Raw genomic sequence first — 25,675 nt, 5'->3', positions numbered from 1 at the left:
ACAACCCCCTGAGGGTGCTGCTTGAAAAATAAACACTTTGAAAGCATAGTGAGAACTTTGCAAATGTCTGTGCAGGACTAAGTTCAGAGTTTATCATTCCCCAAATGATAAATTCATTTAAACCGGCTTCATCACTGATCGGTTCTTTTTGATGTCAGTGAGGACCACTTTTTTTTCTGACCTCCAAAGACCTACTACTGAACAGCCTAGCAGGACTGCGCAGAGCCAGGAAAGAATCATGGATGGCAACTGCTGAGAAAAGAAATAATTATTTTCTTCCATTATAGTGTTTTTTTCCTGCGTCATACATATAAGCAGTAGAAATGAGGAGTTTCACTGAAATGGTCCATAACATTTCTTATGGCTTTGTGCAATCTCCAATTCAAACCTAAACACCCACATCATTTTTCATTTCAAACACTCAGCCCACCCACAAGAGGAAAATATTTGCATCGTTCTTTTATTGAGATTATGTCAATCTGGAAACAGATGGACAGACAACAAAAAGGGGGAATACACGCCAAGTTAATAGGAGCAACACATCCTATCAGTCATTTCCCAAGTGCAGTCTGGTACATGCTGTGCGGTGCTGTCAGCTGGCCCGTCCCGGGGGAAGGCACATCCAGCGTGTGCCTCAAGCCTCCCCAGAGCGTCTCAGCACTTGTCGATACTGTGGCACTAACAGGGCTGTGAGAATTCACCGAACCGAGCGCCTCTGGATGTCCGGGGAAACGTCACAAATGACAGTGTGTGAACAGGGACGGTCTGTTGGTGGGAATTAGAGGGGGATGCTTTTCTCAAGATTTTCTAACTGTTCTTCGAAAAATTTAATCTGCTCTTCGAGGTCCTTCTGTTCAATCAGCAAGGAGGTCTTGACTTGAACAAAGCGTCGGTAGTCCTGGAGCTGCTGATCAGTCAGGTATTTGGCAAGGATTCCAGAGACCACTCTTTCCCTACGATCTAGATTCTCTTTCAGGTCTTTTGCATCTTCCCGCTGTCTAGACAAGAGCTTGTGCCGTTCGTTCAGCGATTGCTAATAGAATGAAAAAACAAAGCAGCACACTATGAAAACTCATCATTCCTGGCAGACGCTAGATCTTCATTTGGAAGCCACAGTCGATTTAGTTTAATTACTTCCTCTTGTGGGCTTTGTGTTCCACATGAATTTTTTCTCGATTGAATTACTCATTCTTGTGGCTTGTAAGGTAAAGACACCCAGTAAAGCCCATTAAGGTTCACTTCTTCCATGCTGCCCTCAGGAAAAAAATCAATATACTTAACATTCTGGTAATTTTAAAGTATCCTGTATCCATCTTCATTCAATTAGAAGCTCTTTAAGGCACATATCTTTGTATTTTGCGAGTTGCATGTGGCCAGTGTGCTAATGTCATATTAAAAAAACAGTGTGACTTCTATTAAAAGGTACATGCGATAAAGTCACTCAGATGCAGACAGTAACTGTTCATCAAAGGTTTCTTTTTAGCAAACCCACGAGAATCAAGCTTTGCCTGTTCTACAGGATTTTAATACCTTTCACATTTTAGCTAATTCTCTTTCAGCTGTAATGATTTTCACAGGGATAGCACTGCTGGAAAATGTCCAGTTTCAGGACAGTGTCCATAAATATACCACAGAAGGACGGTCACCATCAACACCCCAAAAATGGAGTCAAAGATCAAGACTGCTGGTTTTGCTAACATCGGGAAATTGCAGCAACTGGGGGATGGCTGTAAAAATGCTGGCATGTAACCAAGTCTTTACTGAGCATGTCATTCAAATTCTTGAATAAATTCTTTTCATGTATTTACTATGAAGAGTGTAAACGTAACACTAAAGAACCGGCAGCCTCCCCGCCAACCACAAAGCCAAAGTCGGCGTGAAATACTGCTCAGAATGACTCATGTTAACAGGACTGACATTTTGGAGGGGGTAGATCCTGAGTCTCCACCTCGCACTGCATGGCGGGGCTCTCTCGGGGCCCTTCTGCACGTGAACTATGATAAACCTCGCGAGCTACATACCAGCAGCAGCACAGCTCCAGGAAATCCCAGCTTTTCTAACGCTGTGCTTTTCTAATTTCCAGATGAGAGATAACAGCAGGTATTGTATTGATAAAAGCATGTCTAAAAGCAGAAAGGACAGCAGGAAAGCATAATTTCTGGGATAAATTTGGCTTGTCTCCTCTAACAAAAAGAGACTTTTCAGACTTGAAAAGATTTCCTGGTGATACGAGACAATTCTTAATTTTCCAGCAAAACTGGCTAGCTGAGTAAAACTACAGGGAATTTTATCTCGAGTTATGACCACATCTTCTTCCTGCTCACTATAGTTAAGACAAGCCCAATAAGTGAAATACGATTTCAAAGGCAGTGACTACTGCACTGAAATTACCAGTGGAAAAAAAAAACAAAACAACAAAAAGCTTTCTGAAGCAAAGGGTTGGAGCTACTCCCCAGGGAGCAGCCCAGGGGTCTGAAGGCCACCCCTCTGGCTCGGACCCTCTCAGGGCTTTGCTGCTGCCACCAGCCCAGCACCCAGCTGCAGAGCTCCCTCTGCACCCCTGTTCCCCAGCACCGAAGCTGCGGTCTGCACCTTAGGTCTGCAGAGACACAGCCTGTCACGTGGCACTGAGCTCTGCCTGCGCAACGGCTGCCTGGGAGTCGTGTAGAATTTACTGCTTTTGTTTAGGGCTGTTAGCCAAATGAGGTGAGCACAGCCCCAGCCGGGAAAAAAAGAAAAAAAAAAAAAAAAAAATTAAACACCCTGTTCGCTGGTCACTCACCTTCTCCTCAGCATCTGTATTGCCATCGACCCTCCTCATGGCATTTTGGACTCGGGCAAGGCGGCTGGACAAGCAGAGCAACAGGCTCACAACCTTCTCCAGGTCACCGATGAACATCATGTAGCGCTCAAACTCGTTGGGTTTGCAGACGTCCCGCACCGTTGCCTCCAGCTCCTCGCCCCGCTCGGCGCACTCCCTGGCTTCAGAGAGGACGAGCTCCCTTTCCTCCCACAGGGTCTGCAGCTTTGCTCGGAGGCTGGAGATGAGTTCCAGCTTCAAAGGGGAAAAAAAAAAAAAATCATAGGTTGCTGTTATTACCAAAGAGAATCCATATCATTTCTAGAGAATGGATTTTCCTCACATCGTCTTTGCCACATTTTAGACTAAAATAATTTTAAGCTCTGGAAAAGAAAAAGAAAAGGAAAGATTTTCTAAGCTGTACTTAATTCTCAAACTCTGAAAATCAAATTACTGGTAATCACTTTAACTGGTGATATAATCCCTAGCTCAGAGAGCTTCCCATCAGTCAGAAGTGAACTGCAACAAAGATTACAACATGATTACACACAGTTATGCTCTAAGACATGAATGTGAAGTCACAGCTCTATTATCAAGCTTTACAAGAACTGACTGGGATTTCATTTATAATATGCACAGAAAAAAGTCAGCTCCACAGGTGATTCAAGCAAACCACAGTGCCTGGGTGGCAAGGCAAGCAGAGGATGCTGTTTCATATGGAAATGTTGATATGGAAAAGAGCCCTGAGACCGGAATGGGAGAAGAACCCTATCAAGCCAACGCCACTGTGGACAGGAGCAGCAGCTAGGCAGTGGGTAATGAAAAATACCACCACGTGCACAGCAGAAGGAGTTTCAAGAAGGCAGATTGCCATTACCTGAGATGGAGCATGATCAGGTTTCTACAGGGGAAAAAAAAACATCTAATTCTTCAAAGCTACATATCGCCCTTCCAAAGTGCCATATTTCTGTCCTAGCCCAGCTACACCCAAGCTACCTCTAGTCCCTGCACTTACGGAGATTAACAGGGCACCGTTGTGTGCAGAAACTGCTGCCAGTTCTCCAGAGTAAAATGTACTTCTCACTTAGGCTACCAGTTGTAATGAATTTTTCAGATTTTGAGACCAGATTTGAGTGTTAAATTGTGAGTCAGCTGTTGCACAGGAGCTGGCCTTGCAAGGAAAGGTATAACCAGCCCTGCGTGCTTGTTCTGGGTACAACCCACGCCCGGCGACCTGCTGAAGAAAAGTATGTGGGAGGAGAGATCTGAGTCAAACCAGGCAGGATTTAAATGCCACTGTTTATGATCAATATGCCAGTTTTCCAGGACTTCACCTACTGACAAAAATGGATTCAAAATTATCTGTGAAACATTATTATTGGGATAAAAGTCACGAATAAAAATATCCACGGTAATATACATGACATTAATAATAACTTCTTTGTCATGGTGAAGAAAGAGCAGTTCCTCTGATGGTCATCTACATACTTTCTTAGATGTGAGGTCATCTAGGTCACTTGTGCTGTCTCTGTTCCTATTCAGGACTTGGTTTCTCTTGGAGGTGGGATCTCTGCTCCTTTGCTTGGCATCGTGTTCAGATTCAGGACGTTCTGTTGTGTCTCGACTACTTTTTCTGCTATTGAAACAGAAAAGAAAGACTCGTGGCAAACACTTATAGGTTTGTTCTCAAACACTGTGTTTATGGTTTTTATCCATCTTGAGTTCAGAATCATTCTCCTCTCTTCTCACGCAGCAATTTTTCTAACTTTTTAAAAGATATAGAGCAAAAGACTTGCAGCCTAGGTTTGTCACAGTCCCTTTTAACAAGGTACCATCAAACTGCATTTTTTCTGTCATATACCCATAGGCTCAGGTATTTCTTGATATGTAAATCAGAAAGCTAAAAAATTTTGCTAATGAAACAAAAATAAAATAATATGCTCAAGTCATCTTACTATTAGTATATACATGATATTAATACACTAAATAAATACTGAAAATACTAGATAATCGGTTTTATCTACTTACTCGCTCTCATTCACATGCTGAACGTTTCCCTTTTTCCTGTGTGATTTATCCAGCATGGAAATGTTAACAGGAAACAGACCCTCCATCAGGTCTAAAGCAGTTTTTCTAACAGGATGAGGCATGAGAATATCAACCAGAGAATTGTCTTTGGCAATGATCTCCATAGCAAGTTCTTCATATCTCTGGTCTTCAGGAGACTGCAGTCTCCTTTTGGGCAGATTTCTCTCTCTCTCGGGGAGAATATCCTCTTGGCTATTGTGCACTGATGTTTCCTTTGCAACTAAACCTTTGGCTGTATTTTTGTCTCCTTGGTGAGGCTGAGCTAACGCTGTGTGGCAGTACGTTACTTGCTGTGGAGAAGCTGCAGGCTGCTGCTCTGGACGCTTTATTAAAGCATCGCCATTCAGAGATTTAGTTCTGCACACCTCCTCCACCTGAGCAACCTCCTTGCTTCTACCTCTTGGGACAGGAATAGCGGTTTCAGGAGTCAGCTCCTTAATATCCCAACAACATGCACCTCCGCTTGTATCATTGTCTTTATACTCGTGATTCTTGCATCCGTCTTTCTCAGGATCACGGGAACTGTAAGAAAGAAGACACTGCCTTTTATTTAAGACACTTTCTCTACATTTCTCTACATTTCTACTTTTATTTAAGACACTTTCTCAATAGGCATTTCTGGAGACTGTTTAAGCAGCTACTGGTAATTGTCACTATCTTTCCAGCTTCCTCTTTTTATTAAAGTTTTTAGAATTCATCTTCCACGATACCCATTAATTTTGCTTGGGGAAAAAAGGGAGTATGTAAATGTCTAACTGCACCAGTCCACAGTGTGTGAATCCCCATTAAATTTCCCATCTTCTAACTATGACCGACATGCATGTTTTCTGAAATAAACCCCTGGTAAAAAGTGCCCTAAAATATCACACTGATGCCGTCTGACAAATGGGTGAAAAGCTGGCGGCCGTCCCAGCAGCCCTGGGGAGCACGCTGCCACCGGGACGAGACACGGGAGGGGACCAGGGCTGGCCGAGACCTTTCTCGGGCCCCATCTGGGAACCCCCAGCAGTAACAGAGGACGATCCACACTTTGTGTTTCCCTCGCCAGCCCTCTTGTAACACAGTGACCATATCGCAAGGGAGCAAATCCTTACTGTCTTGTTCCTTACACCTTATTTTTATAGCGAGAATGTTTCAGCCCAGGAGTGACAAGGGGTTTACACCGTCACTGTCTCCTGTGCGTCACCTCTCAGTCTGTCTTAGAGAAGGCATCTAGTGCGTCCTTCTCTTCAGGCAAACTGAATACAAACCCAGAGGAAACACTGTTCACCCGAAGCTGCGGTTTTGAAATGACCATTAGACTCAAGTAAAAGTTTTATTAAATCCTTTCAATTAATTGTTTTGAGATCGAACTTGTACTTTTGTGTTGGCCAATGCATTTCTGGCTCAGTGCTTTGAGTTTTCTGATGCAATACTGCAGAAGAAATTTTGATAGAAAAAGCTACTGGCTGCAGGGCATAAATAATTATATTCATGATGACAGAATAAGTAGATATATATAATTTAAAAATACATTTTGGACCAGAATTTGCAAGAATATAGGGGCACTGTTGAACCCAAGATGACTGGAATTGGCGTAAATCGTCTACTGCAATCACTGATGTTCACATATACATCCACCTAACTGCTTGTGAAAATAGTCAGTACATGCATACATATAAATATTATTGCATGACTGAATAAACAAACCTATTTTTTCCTCTAGCAAATTTTTTTATAACCTAATGGGATGATGAGGGCACAGTAGAGAGAAAAGCTAGAGGGATTAGACAGAAAGAAGATTTATAAGCCCCCATTTAACTATGTTAACCTGGCATATGAGCTTCAAAATTGTAGGCACGAAGCAATAACATTCTCCCTCAAAACAGGCGTAGAGAGTTCACTGCAGGTTTTGTCCACCCTTGTTTAGCTCTTTCTCTAGGGTCACACATAAAAACAACGCAGCTGGGAGAGAACCAGCCCTTCCCTCCCCTAAAGGTGCTAATTAACCCTGGCTCTGTGGATGGTGTCAGCCTTTCCTAAGCTGTATCTCGGATCCCAAGGCAGGCGTTTTCCTTTCCTGAAGGAGGCCAGAGCCATGGAGAGCAATGAAGAGCCGTAACGCCCAACAGTGGAGGCTGCAGTACCCCAGCGAAGGGACGCGCGCCGAGCAGTTTCTAGATTGAAGAAAATCCCAGCAGATTGTTGTGCCAGGAAAGCTTTTGAATGCTTGGACTACTGTATTCAAGCCCACGAGCCCCACGCTATCGCCAGCCACTGCTCGTCTGGGCAGGTCTCCTGAGGCAGATGTGGGGCTCTGGAGCGTGTGGATGGTTTGCAGCTGAGCTGTGGTTATGCGGCTCGAGCAGGCGCTGGCGAGACACGGAGCTTTTCATGTGGCCAAACATGGCTGGCTGTGGCTCAGCAACGAAAGTCTCACTAGTTCTGAACTTCCAGCTTCTGCCACAGTTTCCCTTCTTCCAGCCCTACTTTGCAGCTTTAAACACAGTCATTTTAGCTTTTCATCAAAAAAAAAAAAAATGAAGTCAGCTTGGCAAAGGAAAATTTAATCATAGTTTGTACTGGATAATGACTAACAGTGACACTTAGAGATATCTATTATGTGCACATTTTTACTGCAATTGAAAATAAAACCCTCATTTGACCTTGACTTGAGCTACCTGGTTCTGGTGATTTAGTGATGCCCTCAATGCTGGAAAAGCCTTTCCATTGAAAAAGGTGCTAAAAATACCCCCTGCAAAACACCACCACATTGCAAAGTGATGCTGTACTGTGATACCTAAATTAATGTGACGATGATGCAATATTGTGATCATGGATTGACAAGTGTTTATGGAGTGACACATTACGAAGAGACAGAGACACCTAAGAAAATCCCTGCAGACATTCTTACTAATTTCTCAGGCCTCGTTGCAATGGCAGGGGGTCGGACCAGCTTGTGTGCTAAACAAACCATCTGCAGCAGTTACCATGGAAAATGGATAATATCAGTGGAAACTACTTCAAAATTGCATTGTGCAATTAAATGGATGCAAAATATGCATAAGAATGTCCTCAAGCTTTAATTTCACCAACCCCTGGACACTATCAGTGTGGGTAACAATCATAGCTTGCTCTTCCTGCTGGTCCCGGTTGGAACCTGTATTTGAGTAATTAATACTCCAACCATGCCCAGTATAATCTGGATTTTTCTACCACAGCTCAGCAGCACTTTCTTGTAGAGGAAAACAAAGAGGAAAAAAACAAGATACAGCTGTAACAATGAAATCTGTACTTACAGCTATTTTCCAAAGATTATAATCTAAATTAATTACTAATGAAACCAGTTCTGGATTTCTCATCTTTTCATTACTTAGTACATATTATAGAGCTATGACCAAATATATTTCTGATGTTACTGTTGTGTCGGGGCCTTCCAGTTACATTCATGCTGACCTGCTAAGCCTCTTAGCTAAACTAGGAAATTTGAGAAAAACTTCAAGATCTTATTAAAAATACAATTGTTTTTCTAAGATAATGAAGCCTCCAGAAACCTTTGGGCTCTGGATGACTGAAACAGTGGAAATTCTACTGCTATGCAGGAGTCAGCATCGCTGCCTTGAGAGAAAGTTCAGCTCTTCTCCCCCTTGATGCTCCTCAAACAAGCGAAACAAATATTGAGAGATAACATACAAACTTTCTAGGTAACTATGTGTAAGCAGCACAATATTTTTTTCCTTAACAAAAACCACACCGAAAGCCCCTGTTACACCACTCGGTGAGCACACGTATTTTTTCCAGACTGGGCATATCGGAGCTGTTGCAGATGCTGTTTTCGGTGGAGCTCAGAGGAGGGAGCTGTGATCCCAGGGATGTGAAGGAGAGCGGCTGCCACAGGGACAGCAGCCCAGGTACACTCTGCATCCTCCGCTTCTGCTCCACACAATAGAAATGATTTTCAAGACTGTCCCAAAACGAAACCAAGAGCTTAGCGGATCAACGCTCCCGTATGGACAACGAGGGATCGCAGGCCGAGGAGAGCAGCAGCCAGCCACGGCTGCCGGTGGAGCTGCCCGTCTCGGGGGGTGCAGCCTTACCTGGGGGTGCCGAGACAGCTCTCGCAACGCCACGACGGTGCCACTGCACCACCGGCACGTCCGGAAGGGCCCTGGAAATGAAAACGGCACACTGGGACAACCAGCATTTTCAGACTAGGCAGCTGTTTCATTTTACTCCTGTGTTTGTTATCCCCAGACACAGAAGCCAAGAGTAGATCTGAGTAGATACGTGACATTTTTATTTCTGTGTGTGTCTATTTCCTTTTATTAATTAAATTATTACTGTGCTCTTTCTAGGTAGCATCCATCTCTCTTCCCCAGAAAACCAAAGAACAGCTAGCAACAAAATATATACTCCACTCTCACTGACTCTCCAACTTCCAAAATGATGACTACTTTCTGAATTGTTGTCAGCCTCTTCAGTTGGGTAATTTTAGTAGTAGATTAGATTATTTGTTTTCTGACCCTTTTATCGTCTTTATTCTTCTTGACAACATCATTGACAACTACTGTCCTTCAAATTCAGGAACCAAAATGGTTGGTCATTTATAAAAATCTTTCTGTAATAACCTTTTCTGGGATAGTGCTGTAATGAAGTTGCTGTACTTAACAACAGGGACTGCTGAGACCCAAACAGCATCATGCAGCGTGCAGCCCATCTCTGCAAACGTGATTTCCGAGGGCCAGAGCCCACGTACCCCCCTCTGCAGCTCTGGAAGGGACCCCACATGCCCGGCGTTGTCCAGCCCTCGAGCAGAGCCTACGGCACTTGCACAGCGTGTCCCTTGAAGCAGACACTCGTCTTCCTCCCCGCCTTTACCCGCGCCCTTGCTGAATGCTAACAAGTGACTCTGCCCAAACCAAGCACGCATTTCAGTCAGCTGTTGTGCAGTTTCCATTCTTACGCAATTCTCTTACAACTGTTGGCATTAAGGAACACCTTGTTTGTCTGCAGTACCTTCTCACAAAATGCTTCTGAGAATAATGAATTGTTATCATTGACCATAAACCCATAACATGTTAAAATTGGGAGCGCTTCTCTCAGAATCCCCTCAAATTATTTCACCTGCACTGTAAAGCAGAGCATGCATTTTGCTGTCAAACAGCTACACAGCACTTCTTATAGATGAAGGAAATGTGGCTTTTCCCCTCCTCCTATCATCTCTCTAGTACGTGCTAAAAAAAATAAAGTCTTAATTCCTCATTCATGACGCTCAGCAGTTTTTCCTGTGAACAGTCCCACAGTTCTCCAAAACAGCCATAAATTGGACTCAAACCATAATCACTGTCTTTCTCTCTCTCTCACCTGTGTGGATGGAGGCGTTGATTTCGATCTCTCGCGAACTCGCTGAGCCGCAGGATCGCCGGCCCGCGGGAGGCTCTCAGCTGACGCGCACTTCCCAGGGCAGCTCCCGTCCGCGCCGCCGGGAGCCGGGCCGTGCCTCGAGGTCGCCGTGCGAGCAGCAGCAGCGCTGGGATCACACCTGCTGCCCACGCTCAGCGGGGAAACAAAAGCCAAAGGAGGAAAAACATCTGGGGATTTGTCTTTAGAGAAAACTGGGCAGAGAACCTCACTGTTTTGCACCTTCCTGCTCCCGCTTGGATCGGAAATCTTGCCAGGAGGCCATTTGGGATGCGACAGCCTCTTCTGCAGGGGCAGCTTATGCAGCGGGAGGTGTTGTGAACTACCTGGTCTTTGATTAATCTTTCGTTCCATGTATTCAATAAGTGCAGTATGCTGGATTTGTTTCAGCTCCGCCCTGGAGATACCTGAACTGGAAAGTGCCCTCCCTCTGTTTTCAAAAGTCTTTCTCCTAGCCACCACTATGTCTTGCTCAGTGATTTCACCCCTGACTTCACTCCATGATATGTCTTTATCTGCTAGCTGATCGAGTTTCTCAGGTTCAGAATAACACAGCTTCTTTTGCTCCTTCGTCACCCTTTTCCTTCCCCCTATTCGACCTGTTTGTGGCCTCTTAATTTCTTCATCTCTGTGGAAACTTTCCAAGGATTCTAGATGGGAAGGGGAACAAAGAAGAGGTTTGGCATCCTCACTTGCACTGGATAAGGAGAAAGACCTAAGGTGTTCGATTGATGGCCTCGTAGAGGGTTTCTGTCTCAGTCTAACAGGCAAACTCATCTGTAAGTCTTTTCTTTTAAAGGAGGTTTCTCTCAAAACCTTTTTCTGAGCCACTTTAAGCTTCTCTCTATAGTCGTTCTTGAAATTCTCATCCATGGAGGAAGCAGGACTCCTGAGAACAAGATCTTCGGTCTCAAGCAGGAGATCACCAGCACTGCACTGATGGTGGTGGTTGGTATTTTGAAGCTGTTTGCTTTCCCTTTGTATCTCTACACACCGCGCTGAGGCAGAGTAGCTGCTTACTGGAAATTCCTTTGGTGAGCTCCTCAAGTCCTCATGACATTGAGTGAGCTTGTTGTGGTACAGGACGTTGGTGGTTTTCCCCCCAGAAAGATAGTAAAGCATGGGAGTTGTCTGCCTGGTTATTTGTTCACCAGCAAGATCATCCTGAAGCTGTCTTAAGAGCTGTTTTTGCAATTCAGGTTGATATTTCTGATAACAAACAGGCGGTTCCTCTTGTTCTAGATGCGTGCTAAGGTCAGGACTGCTGTTATTAGTCTGGTTTTCTTTCCTGACTTCATGTAAAAACTGAGATGTGGAATCTTCTTTTGGTCTGAAAAAAGACATTTGGCTAGTGTTATTATAGCATTGCTTATTTCCCTGATCCGACTCCTCACAGTGCAGGTGCTCTGTTTCTACAGTACCGTAGCTGCAGGACAGTGATGATCTCTGAGGTTTGTCTTGCTGATTCAGGAGTGCTTCTCTAACATCACTCCCAATTTTTCCTTCAGAGTCATAGCGCTGATTTTCATCTGTACAACTGTTCAGTTTCCTGGAAGCATCTTTAATTAGAAGAGCATTCTCCATATAGTTCAAGTCACAACTGTCCTCAAACGCATCTCGATCCGTGTCTGAACGCGACTCAGCACGGAGCGGGCACTGAGCGCAGGGCAAGGATCCTCTCCTTTGGCTGGGTTCTGGCACCGCGCTTGGCAGCTCTGCTCCTCCGAAAGCAGGCTTGCGTACACTGCAGGGATCCTGTTTGTCTTCTTGTGTATCATTAACAGCGTTGGGGTTGGTATGCACTGGGTGGTAGGACCTGGAGTTCATCTCTTCAGAACTTTTATAAGCATGGACTGAATTATAAGCAGAAAGTATTCTAGGGACATTAGCCACAGAGGCAGTCTTTAAATATTCTTGAAAAATCAATGAAGAAGGTCTGCTGGAAATGTGTGGATTGCTTCTCTTTAAAGATTGTTGGGATCGGCTCCACTCTCCATTTTCCTCTGGTTTTAACCCCTGAATTTTTGATACAGATACCTCATTTGTAGAATCAGAAGAAAGGCCCTTGTTTTCCAGAGTCTTTCCCCTAGCAGCCACTCTATCTTGCTCTGTAACTTCACTCCCATGTTGACTCCACGGTACAACCCTATCTGCTAGCTGATTGTCCCGCTCGCAGGGAGCTGGCTGCCCGCTGCACTCACCACGACTTCCAGAGTTGCGTCTCCCTCTTGAGTTTTCAAGGTGCCTAGTGACTTTATAGCTATCGAGTCGCGTGGGAGGAGAAGGTGGAGGTGCCGCCGGAGGCAGCGGTCCCTGATTTAAAGTCCCACGGGTAGGAGTGCTTCCACAGCGTTCAGCTAGACTGGTGCTGTGAGGGTTATTATGGATGCTCAGGTCTGGTGCCTTGTACAGATGCAGGCACCTGAGGTCAGAGTTTGCTGCACTGACATTATAAATGCCTCTTACATATTCTGTGTCCATGTACGGTACCTGCTCTGGAGGAAGACAGCAGTTTTCACCATAGCACGATGGGGTGGGATACTCTGGAACATTTGATCCCCCTGAGAAAGAGCTGTAAGCAGAGTCTACTCTTCCAGGAAGGTGCAAGAGATGGTCTACGCTGCCGATCGACTTTGCTGGTGAAAGACAATTACCATTTTCGGGAGAGGTCACGGGCTCTACCAGCTCTCCAATTCTGCCACCTTGCCTGTGAGGCCATCTTTCTATCTCATTCCCAGATGAAGCCATGTTGCAGCATTTCCAGAAATCAAAGTCTGATTAAATGTCCACAACCAAGTTGTCAGAAAAGCACATTTTTCTCTGTAGTCGCATTCCAATAATATCTAGAGGATCCTAAAAAAAAGAGAAACATGTGAAAAAGACTCAGTGGGAGGACTCTGATCACAGCTGGGGAGATCAGACAGGAGCATTACACACATACTCAAGGTGAGAACCTTAAAATATTATTTGGAGTAGCTAGAAGTACATTCCTGGCTTCAGTAATTATCAGGATCTTGGAATGATAATTTCCTCTATCACAAACCAAGCAACTAAGTCTTTAATAACAAGAGTGCTCCAGATCTTCATTAGATCTAAAAGACTATACACACAGCTAGAAGATGCCCTCTCATTATGACTGCAAAGCATCAAGGGTCAGAAATCAAAACTAGTTTCTGAATCCGCTTAGAAATAAATCTGAGGGGTTGAAAATCCCAGCTCAGATGCTGTCTAATCCTGGAGGTGCTTAAATACAACATGGACCTGGCTGGCCAAGTTTCAGAGTGACTTAGAGCCATGCTTCCAAAAATGCTCATAACCATGGATTGGTACCTCCCTCTCATTTGGGTGGATCTGAACAGCATGGGGGGTTTGCAACTACACGACTGCAATGCCATCACACAGTGTGCCCCAAACCCCACCAGTGCCTCCATGTCTCCTTTCAGAAAATCTCAAACAGAAATATGAACACATGGACAGTTGGACATGTCAGTGCCCCATGGATAAATGTACCAAACAAGCAGTAGAATTATCAAATAGGAAGACATTGTTATTATAAATCAATCTTATCAGCCTTCTCCCTACTCCTTAAGGGCTTCCATTGTTTCTCACATAAAGTATGATTCTGTTATTGCTTATTTCATAAACATGATGAAAATGGTTTGTTGTTTAAGTGAGATGCCATGCTATTTCTATCTGTGCTCAAAAATACACATCTCAGAGAACCTTTCCCAGAGGCATATAGAAAGTAGCTTGATAAGAGGTCAACCGAGTGTCTTGATGAGAGATTCTGCTGTCAGTAACAAATCATAGATTTTAAAAGGCAGCCAATTATGGCTGATGCTAAGAACTCCACTGAAAACACACCAAATGTACTAGAAAGAGCACCAGCTTAGAGTTCATGTACAACAAATACATAATTTTTGCAGAGTCCAGAAAACAGCCTGTAATTACCAGCAGCACATTTACTCTGATTGTTATACATGATGCATGCAGCTTCAATTTGGCAAGTGAGATCTCTACAAGCAGCCCGCTTCATCGGCCAACAGAAGACACACAGGAGATGGTCACACGAACAGCATGTGACCCCCTCAACTGCCCTGCCAGCTTCAAACCCCCGGCATGCTCACAGGCCCTCCAAGCCCCTAATGAAAGGCTGAACCTGGCAAGCCGGAGAGGTGCTAGCCAGTGACCTTGTTTTGTAATTCTCATTTACACCAGTTCTAAAGACTGATTAGTTATTAAACGAAAGCAAATAAACAGGCTTGAAAACCTCTGGTGACAAGCTGCTCCGGTGACACACCTTCTGAGGAGATGCAAACAGTTTCCAAATCCTACCAGAATATTACCTGTCTGTTTTCTTCAAAAAGGTTGAATTTACCAGACCTTACTCTGCCATTCCTAATACCGTACTTCTGCACTGGGGCCTCAAAGCTGGCAGAAAGAGAGGTTTCAGGGGTGATGTTGCTGTTTAATCAAAAAACTTCACATTCCTGCCTTGTTTCAAAGACAGTCTTGGTATCATTCATTTGGAGCCAAAGCAAGAGATGGATAGGAGCCAAAATACACAAGTTAATCTATAAAGGGAACTTGGACTGGTGGGGCACAGTAAATAAATTAACTAGTTTCTGGGAAATGAAAACAGCATTAACACTGCACAGTGGGAATTTCTGCTGAGCTTTTTTTGAAATTTCAGTAAGAGACCAACTCACAGACACCTGGAGGAGTTCTCTCTCTCTTTAGAGATGATTTGAAATGCAGCTGTGAAATTTAATTGTCTATCCCTGAATAACAGGGTCACATAAGAAACACGAAGCATCAGTGGCTGATGACAACATTTCCCATCCTTTCAACAAGGTGTATTGAAGAATTTAAAGAAATAAAAACCTTAGGTATCTGGTGAAAGGAAAACTTTGTATTTTCTGAAGCTACAGAGAAAGAAAAGCAGCTGAGAGAATGATTGCCCGCCCTGACACTAAATGCAGAATCAGTGTACCACAGTTGCTGTCACACTGCTGTTACATTATCTAAACGAACTGACTGCACCTGAAAAGTGGGACCACCACAGCGACTGCTGGGTCTCGCTGAGCTGCGCGAGCTCAGCGGTCTCTGGAGGTGCAGAGGGTCAAAGCCCATGGGAGCCACATTCCACAAGAGAACCAGAAGGCAGATTCCTCTGTCATTCTTATCTCTGGTTTTTTAATCAAAATTTTGTTCCAGTGGAACCTCTCCAAGCAGCTCTATTACTTGACTGTTGCTATTAATAGACGGAGCCAAGTCTTTGTCTGGGATGCGCTGGCACTGTTCCACTGAAGTTAATGGAGCCACCCTGATTTACGACGAGAATTTGGCTCTAACTTTTCACAGCTATGTGTAGAATTTAAATAACAGTTGTGCTTTGGTTTATGTGTATCAGTGAAAGTACTCTCTTGGTTTCCTACACCAGTGTTTCCCAAGATGCCTTTTCCTCCATTATTTCATAGAATTACAGAATCATTTAGGTTGGAAAAGAGCTTTAAGATCATCAAGTCCAACTGTCAACCCAGCACTGCCAAGTCCACCACTAAACCATGTCCCTAGACGCCACATCTACACAGCTTTTAAATCCCTCCAGAGATGGTGACTCCACCACTTCTCTAGACAGCCTGTTCCAGTTCTTGACAACCCTTTCAGTAAAGACATTTTCCCTAATATCCAATCTAAACCTCCCCTGGCACAACTTGAGGCCGTTCCATCTCATTCAGGCTACCTGTTCGTGACTTACAGTGAGATTGGCCACACAGTGAAGAATTTTTGTCTCAAGCTTTTATGATGATACCAGAAACAATAGCAAATATAACAGCAGTATCTGAGAAGGCAAAGGTAAGAACATCTGACTTGGAAACAGCAGCAGCCAGCACCGAGGCCGTGTCTGTGCCAGGCACAGGAGGACACGGCAGCTCACAGGACTTTCCCTCCACCGCCTCTCTGAAGCTACCTGCAGCCTCTCCTGCTCCGTGGAGAAGTGCCCCATAAGCCAGTGGAGCTTCTCCCCGCCATCGGGTGCCCTCTGGTCCCTTCTTGCCATGGCTCGCATTTTGCGCATCTGTTTTGCTTAAGACCAAGTTTACAATTTCACCTCCTTGAAGCGACTGAAAAATGATAAGAAGTGAAGTAATATACTGTTCTCCAGAAGTCTCTGTTAACATATAAATAATATGATACTGAAACACATTTTAGGGAAGACCTGCCATCTTTCTTTTGGAGAAGATGTTTCCTAAACCCTGGAAGCAGAATCGTTGAGCTCAATGTGTTTAAAGAACTATGTCAAAACTGCCTTCTCTTTCACATGTAAGAGAAAAATATGAATGTACTTAAAACTCAACTGACATTAACAATAACATTATTGCTCTCCTCAGCTGGTAGGGGGTAGAGCACCCTCATGGACTACACTGTCTCTGGGTCTTAGAAATGCTCTGGCAAGGCTGTAATACAATGTGCACATTCCGGACACGCTTGCAAGATTTCCGTTGAAAACCTTTGAAAGCAAAAAGAAGAATGTTAAATTAAAAGCGTATCAGAACCATGAACACCAGAAGATGAAGGGAAGTGTATTAACAGTGTATCACCCCATGCCCAACGAAGAAATAAAGCCACTAACAACCTATTAAGATCCGAAGTTTTGTTGGTTGGTGGTTTTTTTTTTGTTTGTTTGGTTTGTTTTGTTTTTGTTTTTTTTTTTTTAAAAAAAAAGGCTAACTTGACTTGCATCCACTGATTTATTATATTTACTCCAATACTACCTAGGAAACCCTACACAGATCACAGCCCTCTATGCAAAGCAGTTTGCAAATATAAAGCACACACTCTTTGCTTTATAGATCTGAAATATGAGAGAGAGAAGATGAACAAAAGCATGGAAGAGAAACAGGGTCTCTGCAGGAAATGGGACTTGTCTAATGCTTCCCAGCCAGCTGATGGTTGAGGAAGAACAAAACCCAGGTGAGACAGGATGCTGTGTACATGAGGCTGGGCTGTCTCTGGGCTGAGATAATGATGTCTTAAGTCTCAAAATGAGATTTGTTTCAAGTTTCCACCATAATAATAATAGGAAAAAAAAAATAGTGTCAAGGCAGTGCCAGGAAATTCACGTTGTTATAGCCCATGCTATACATTCCTCAGCTCAGGTGCCAATGCTTGCATTAAAACTTCTTCACCCAAACATTAGCAAATACAGTCCCCAAGAATTCAGTGCAGGTTCAAGTCCAGCTGAAGTCTCCAGCCCCTCACAGATCACTGTTAAAATACCAGTTGCCACCTCAACCTCTTAATTCTAGGGAAAGTTGGTTTGTATTGCACAATCTTGAATTCCTTGCAACGAACTTGGTAGGTCAAAGCCTCATACCTCTGGCAAATTAACTCTGTACAAAGAAAAATCAGCAACTGCAGTCAGTTAACAAGTTACCTGTCTTTTAAGGGCAAGCTTTTTTCTACTTGCAGTTTGTTCATGTCTGACCTCATTTAGATCGTATTAGGTGCTGCTAATTAATTCATAACTCAACTGCAGCTACAGGCAGTGCTTGCCCAAACATAAGTGTCACCCATCTGAAACACAGGTATTTGCTTTATCAAGTCTCTGATTTATCCTCAACAACCTAGGAAAAACAGCCCCGAGCACATTTGTGTATCTGTGTATTTCCCTTAGAGTTTACCAACACCATCTTTCCATCTGAAAAGCAAGAATGAGCATTTTCCTTAATAAACTCAATCAAAACCTTCTTTTGAGACTGGACTATTGGTATTTATGGGTGAGGAACTGTAACTTTAGAAAACTGAACAGGATTCTCCTCCAAAACACTCTGGAGATGAAGGCAACACCCTGCTAACATGTTGACATGTCTAAAACTTCATGTATCTGTTTCTCTAAAACTGCCCTTTTTAAACAAATGGTTCCATGGAAATAAAGAGGAAAACCACTGCTGTTAGTTCATATCAAACTACAATGTGCAACTGTTCTCCAAGCAACGAGAACAATAAGTGTGTGAAATGCAAAGCAAACACCATGACCAACCTACCAGTATTATGTCATGTACAGGTTTGTGAATGACCTGTTTCTTATCAAAGGGTAAACACCTGATGTAAATATTAGCTGAAATTCTTCAGATTCCAATCAGTTGCAGTCTGCAGCACCTGACCCATCTGTTTCACAGACCATGAGATCTTACTGCTACCAAAATATCACCTGTGAGACTCTTGCTTTAGCAGGCAATTGTACTGGCTGTCCTGGGGAACTCTGGAGAGTCTAAAATCCTGGGGAAGGTGAGCAGAGAGTCTGGCACCACCGACACCTTTGGTCAGTCATTGGTTGCTGATCTAGCACGGGTTCCCCGATCTCCATCCAGGACTTCCTGGGGAGAAACCTGTGCGCACTCATGACACAGATGACACATGCATTCTCAGTCACTGTATCTCTGAGACGTGAGATGTCTGGAAATAAGAGCCACTTCTTTGACCAGACTGTGAAATATTCAGAAATTCCAGACAAAGGTCTGAAGTCTTCAAATTCCATCACTTTCACATGACTGTTGAAAGGGTGAGAGAAATGGCAGGATGCTACATCCAGGAAAGTGTGGCTGCCTGATCTCTCAAAGTCACTGTCTCTTAGCTGTTGTTGGTGGGGGTTGCTGGCTGTGTTTTTGTTGGCTTTTTTTTTTTTTTTTTTTAATAGATATATTCACTCTCCCTTCCCCCCCATTCCATAATCAAGAACTTTATCCCCTAGGACTTTCAGCTTTAGGTTCCAAACAGGAAGACAGCATAGGAGAACACAGCAGATGACACCCACTTTAGATGACTGGAAAAAACACGTTCTGCTAATCTGTGTTTTTCTTGCAGAGAGTTCTGAAGACTCTCAAACAGATTTCTCATTTTGTGCCATTTCCAGAATTATTATGCAGGTAGATAACAGCAGCCAAGGATGTCATACATGAAAACCCAAGGACAAACTTTCGAGTTCAGCTTACACAGGTCCAGGGGGAAACTCGCCCTGCTACTGGGAGCCAGTGAAAGTCAAAGTGTCAGACATTCTGAAAACAGAGCCTAAATGGGATTTATATGAGGTTTATGCCTCATGTGCACAGAAATAAATTTCACCATAATTTGAGGAATATAAACATTTCTAGTGATAACCACAGACACAGACTTCAGGATCTCTGGAGCTATGGAAGTGTCTTAAGTAATTTAGAGGAAGATTAAAATAATAACACATCTCAATATCCCTTTTGGGGGGGCTGGAGGGTGAGGGGGAGAGAAGTCTTCCTAAACATCCTTGCTCAGCTCTGCCTAGCTCTCTAGAAGAGATTCCTGCTGACTAGTGTGAGAGCTTTCCTTGAGCCACGATGCCAGAACGGGTCCACCCTACACCTTCCCTGGAGTCATTTCCCATGCAGTGATGACATCTCGCTGCTGGACATGAACGTTTGGTATGTCAGTAACATGCATACTTGGCTGGCGAAAAGCTGTGGCCTAAATAAAATGCTTTTAGACCCGAGAACCATGGTCCAATCTCTGGCCAAGGCTTTAATGAGGAAGATCAGGTTTGGCAATTCTTCACAGCCCTGTAAGAGACCTTTTCTGAGCACCCAACAGAGTCTGACCTTTTAATTAGAGCAGTCACCCGCCACATACTTCTCCATTGTTCTTGAGTTCCCTGACTTTACTTATTCAGCCTCAAAAATTTCTCTTGGCTTCCATCATCACGACTCCCTAATCTACTAAACACCAAACACTTTTGTTTTTACTTCTGAAGCACTTCACAAAAAAATGCTTTTGCCAGAAATCACAGCTCCATCCCAAACATATGCATTTCTTTCCAATTGTTTCTCTTTCATCCATTCTTACATCACAATTTTTCTTCTTTCCTTTTTTTTTCTAAATCTAATCACATTCAGTTGATGTCATAAATTTATCAGCCATACTGCTTTTACAGGTTACGAGAATAGACTAAAAAAAATATTCAAGAGCATACAGGAATTACAGACTGTAAAGAAATCGGAAATTCAGAAAGAAAAAAACCCTAACGATAGTGTTAATTTTCAGACATGTTCTTTTAGAATTAGTATATATTATATATGTATATTAGTATATATCTATTAGTATATAGTATATTAGTATATATAGAGAGAAGGAAATTTAAACTAAGTAAAAAGCCTTTTCACTAATCAGCTCCTCCCAACCTTTATGCAACAGGTTTAGGAAGCAGGCTGCTCTTTAAGGGCAGAAAACTACTTTTCCCTCCCCTGCCTGACTCAGTACAAAGAGAGGCAAGAAATCTCAAACTGATCAGGTCACACTCAAAGGACTACTTTCTCCCCAATGGATCAGCCATCACATTTTAACACATAACAAGGAAAAAGAGATTTGATTTCCAGGAACAGGGTAAGCTGCAACATGAGCATGTGCTCCTAGATCAGCGGGTCTGAGAATCAGAAGATGTTTTCTTGTTTCTATCTTGTTGACTGCTTGCCAGCAAGGTTGTCCAAGAAACATCAGAGAAAACAAATATTCTCATTGTCCCCCCAATCTACTGTGGACTGCACTGAGCTTCCCACAGCTTAGGCATCAAGTCAAGCCCACAAGAAACGAAACTGGCCTCTAAATAGGTGAAATCCAGTTCAGCATCTCCTTCCATACGCATGTGGTTTGACTCCAGTATAACTAGAAGTTGGTTAGCACTCTGTGCAAGACCAAGTTTTAAAAATACGTCCATTATTATCAGACTGTAATTAGAAAAATCCAAGTGCTTATAACAGGCAGCTCCAGCAACTGCCACACATCCCAAACAAAATGTATTCACAGTATTATGTGGATCAGAATTTGCCTTTCCTGGGCTTTTATTACTGTTCTAGGAGGGTTAACTCTCACTCAAACTTATGGGTGAGAGTTGGCTGGCTGGGAAATGCCATAAAGTCATGTTATCTTTTGAAGAATAGTGGGTTTCTGGCAGTTATATGTGTTTTCTTCTGTTATAATATAAAACTATTCTCAGAAGCTTAATGAATGGCTCTGTCATTACAGCTCAAGAGGCCCAGACAGAAAGAGACCGTAGACTCCAATTTCTCTGTGCTGTAATTATGTTTTCCACTGACAAAACTGCCATGAGAACAAACATTGCTGCTGCGGTTCCAGCTTCAGACCGGATTGATCCGAGGCACGGGGCTGGGCAAGGGGCAGTGCCCAGCTCCCACTTAATCAAGTCAGATTATATATTATTTATGTATATACATATATGTGTGTGTACACATTTAGATTTAGATGTAATAAAGATGGATTAAACAATTCATTCCCTGCTCCTTAAGTTTAATTAGAAGGTTTCTGCTGAACTTGGTGAGCTTTAAACTGTGTGCTATGATCTTCGTGAACGATACAGAAACACTTGCGCTGCCTTCACTATATTCCCCAAGTCATTCCCAGCCAAGGATTACCCACATGTAACACCTTGGACAGAGAATCCGACCAGATCTTCTCAGAGCAGAGGGATAGCACAGCCACGCTGGCTCACCCAGGGAACAGAAGAGCACAGTAATCAGCTGGTGCTAATTGGAAAACTCCCAAACATTGAACACACGGGAGGAGGAGACTGAGCATGGGAGAAGAACAGAGAAAGAAAGTAGAGATGTGGCAATGGAGCTTCATCTAACAAAACAATCTTCTCATACCTCAGAGTTTATCTTACAAACTTTAATCATATATTGTCACTACCACTAGGACAATTTGCTTTACCGTAAAATCGTTTGAGAATCCCACAATGGGAAGAGAACCAAGCACTCTTGCCTCCTAAACACTTCTAACTACAAAGTAATTTTTTAATAACTTACTACCCTCAATAAGGCATGCAATTTTTCCATTTTTTGATAGCGCACTGCCAGTCCGAAATGGAATTAGCAAACAATACACACAATGAAAGATTATGAATTAATATTAATTAATTTGGTACTTTAAAAGCCATTAGCTCTAATTTCTTAGTTTGACATAAGAAACAGAAATTATTCCTTTCCAGGGGATGTCTGTTTTCAGTATAATTCATCCAGATGTTAAAACATAATTGTGCCTGCCTTTGTGCTGAGGGAGACAGTAATGTAATATCCAGTTACTACAGAACATTCCACTGGAATAAGAGAAAAACACCAAATACACACAAGACAATATATTAGACTGGCCCATTCCTTTGGCAAGTATTGCATTTGAGTATTTTCCCATATCTTTCATTTGGGCAGAATTCATAAGCATTTATTCTTAATTTCATTAAACATTATCACTGGTTTCCATAACAATGAGAAACTGTATCAGTACTTAAAAATAATCTGGAAATATCCATTACTTACACTCATAGAGGTTTAATGGTGGGGTGCATGTTGCTCAGAATCACGGGCAGAAATTAAACACCTGGACTGCAAACAGTATTTAGACATGCTGCAAAACTGACAGATGTCAGGGGAAAAAGACTGGGGAAAGCACAAATTTATTTCATTCTGGGAAGAGGCAGTGCCTAGAGCAATAATGAGAGAGACTTGAACAAAGCAGCTGACACCAGGGCAGTTATTCCGCTTCTGACGACAGGCAAGCAGTTCAGAGAGAGAAGTGGAAGTTTCATTTGGAGGATCGCCTGGTTAGCGTATAAGCCAGAGACTGAGTGATGCCCTGTCTGTAACGCTCCACCCCAATTAGGCCCTAACCAAAAAGAAAGGTGTGAGTTTTTTCAGATATGGCTTTCTACATTTAATCTGTTCTACAGAAACTTCCCCTTCAAGTTCCCGAATCGGTCATCCATAACCTGCATTTCATCATCAGCCTCACCACTTAAACACTGCCTACGGTGCATTTGTACCAAGGTAATTATTTTCCGTGTAAAAACATCTAACTGCCAGACCTCTTGCCTCCTCCATTTAACATGGACCTCCATTTTCTTCATTCTGCAAACAAATGCATAATCTGCACCCTCAAGGATAGAGCAGAGCTCCTGTGTTTGTGTTCAGCTGACAGTCACGCCGGAGGTGACACACCAGACTGTCCACGTCCACCACAGGTGTGCAACTGGTCTCTTACAAACTAATAATTTTAGCATTTTAAATATAAATTTTTTGGTATGAATTCAGTTCTGCCTTTGTTCAATTATTTGGTTACATTCATGCATTTCCCTACAAAAAAAACGTCATCTTTCACACGCAGAGACACAGAAGGTAAGCCCTGAAGTTCAGGCAGCCTTGTGTAATGACATGCGCCTAAGGCTGCCTGGTTAAACATTTCAAAATGTGGTTTTAATATTTTGCAAGATATATCCTGCTCCTTCATCTGTTTTCCTGCTGACTGTTACAGAAGGGTGCGTCTGGATGGGAGCAGACAGACTTTGGCAACAGATGCTCTGGAAGAAACCTGAGAGCCGAGTTAGTCCTTGGTGGGGAGAAAGGATCAATAGAAAACACAACACACCGACACTTCGTTTTCCAACGTTACACTTCTCCTGCCACCTCCACTAGCTCACGCCTGTGTCCGGGTGTGCACTTGCAAGACATCTCTAATCATCCTCCCCTTGTGTGACCAGCGGCTCTGCAGAGCTGGGGGATGAGCACACAACTCTGCGCCTCCAGTTTTGCAGAGACCTTGCAAAGTGCCCGTAAAGTGCTGCCCACAGCACCCCCGGGCATGGCTGGGTGGCTCTGGAAGCACTCGAGCCATGTAACATCGTACAAACTCGGCATTAAACCATGCGTGGTCCGAGGACCCTCACAGGTCTGCACTCAGGACTTCACTGAGCCTCCCCCCCTCCCCAAGCACACGCCTTTATCCAGAAATTAAGGAGCAGTTACTTAGACCGTGGATGAGCACAGAATCACTGTTCCTGCCAGATCAACATCAAACAAAACACAAGCAACACCAAGTAACCAAAATGTTACTTTCATTCTTCACTTGCATAAAGCAAATATACAGATAGGCATCACAGCAACTGTTGAATTACAGCGAGATAATATATACCAGATACAGCCACCTAAAACATATATACACAGACAAATTATGTTTAGGTTCGTTACCTCTAAGATCTGAATACGCATTCACAGTAAGTACAGCTGCCTCCGATTTCCTACCTCCAATTTTCTCTTTAGAAAACAAAATCTAATGCTTTAGATCCACATTCCAGCTCTGTCTGCAAAGGATCTGAAAGACAGTGGAAAAGAAATCGTGAACATCAGAATCTGAAGTGTTTTCAATGGAACTCGTACGACACCAGAGGCAATTTCCCCGGCTCTCACCCGGCCCGCCCCGTGACCGGGATGTCGGAGGCAGCGGGTGGCTCCACGCGCAGCACGGGCATTAAAGATGCACAAGTGACTTTCATATACAACCCCTCTGCCTCACCAGTGGAAACTGCCCTTTGGTTTATTACATTCTGTCGTGCACAGCATTACAGTGGCAGTGGAAAAGGAAGGAAAGCAAACAGCGGGCTCGGCTAGTTCATTATCTCACCAGTCAATTATTAACGATGGTGCTTTTTCTGCCCGAGCTGTTGGGCAGCGGCCGCGAATCCTGTGTGGGCACAACTAAAAATTCCATGAAGATGCTGCCGAGGCCACAGTGGAGAGAGCAGGCGAGGCCCTTGCCCCCCAGGCCCCAACAAATTCCCCTCCCGTGCGTCCCGCCAGGACGGCCTCCGCCGAAGAGCATCCTTCACCCCGCCGCACCTCGTCCTTTGCTGTCCCCAGCCCGGGGCCGCAGCGCACCGGACAAGAGCCCTTGCTCTGGGGCAGCTGAGCAGCACTACTACACAAAAGCTAATTAAATCCAACTGAAAGTAGTTCAATTTAATCCAACAAAGTACTTGGATTTTATTTTCTTAAAAATTCATTTACTACTTTCAGACGGGAAGGGAAAAAGGGTTGTACAAAGTTAATACAGTTCAAGCAAACACTGAAGCTATGTTTTATATGCTGAAGGTTTTCTAATCTTTTTTTGGTTGGGGGTTTGTTTTTTTTGTTTTTTGTTTTTTTTTTTTTTAATTGTTTTGTTCATAAAACAGCACAGAAGACACACAGATTGAGGCTTTCATCTATTTTGTGCGACTCTGAATCAACTCAAGCCTCTGCAATAAATTCCTTCCTGTCTCCAAATAAATGTGATGGAGTCTGATACTAGCATTTTATAACATCCTTATCTGGTGAGGTGAATTCCCACTAGTTTCTAGCTGGGCTTAAAAAATAAGCCGATTTTATGTCACTATTTTTTTTTTTTCCCCTTCAAACTAAGCTGCCAACTGGATAAAGCCATGCAGGCAACAGCTCTCCGATTTGTTCTTATTTATCAGCTCTCAAGAGAAAACTGAGGATTCCTTCCACATTTCCCACAAAAATAATCTGCTTG

The 25,675-nt window shown here is 43.4% G+C and overlaps 1 protein-coding gene across 2 annotated transcripts in view; it reads right to left on the bottom strand.

Moving 5' to 3' along the window:
* Positions 1–444: 444 nt before the first annotated feature.
* The window catches only part of SHROOM1 (shroom family member 1), a 39,390-nt gene continuing 14,159 nt past the window's right edge, over positions 445–25,675 (bottom strand). Inside the window, exons 2-8 of one of the 2 annotated variants that reach the window (XM_042790444.1) lie at positions 24,352–24,475; positions 10,232–13,141; positions 8,965–9,035; positions 4,829–5,410; positions 4,289–4,436; positions 2,783–3,055; positions 445–1,033 (exon numbers count right to left, since the gene is read on the bottom strand). In XM_042790444.1, coding sequence (XP_042646378.1) covers positions 779–1,033; positions 2,783–3,055; positions 4,289–4,436; positions 4,829–5,410; positions 8,965–9,035; positions 10,232–13,036 — 4,134 coding nt within the window. In that variant the 5' untranslated portion in view covers positions 13,037–13,141; positions 24,352–24,475 and the 3' untranslated portion in view covers positions 445–778. The remainder of the gene's footprint in view (positions 1,034–2,782; positions 3,056–4,288; positions 4,437–4,828; positions 5,411–8,964; positions 9,036–10,231; positions 13,142–24,351; positions 24,476–25,675) is intronic. The other variant, XM_042790445.1, reaches the window with a different exon arrangement.

Source organism: Tyto alba, unplaced genomic scaffold, assembly GCF_018691265.1.
Source record: "Tyto alba isolate M040663 unplaced genomic scaffold, T.alba_DEE_v4.0 Super-Scaffold_17, whole genome shotgun sequence".
Lineage (NCBI taxonomy): Eukaryota > Metazoa > Chordata > Aves > Strigiformes > Tytonidae > Tyto > Tyto alba.
The sequence above is the reverse complement of the archived record's forward strand: the minus strand, read 5'-3'. Positions and strand labels throughout refer to the sequence as shown.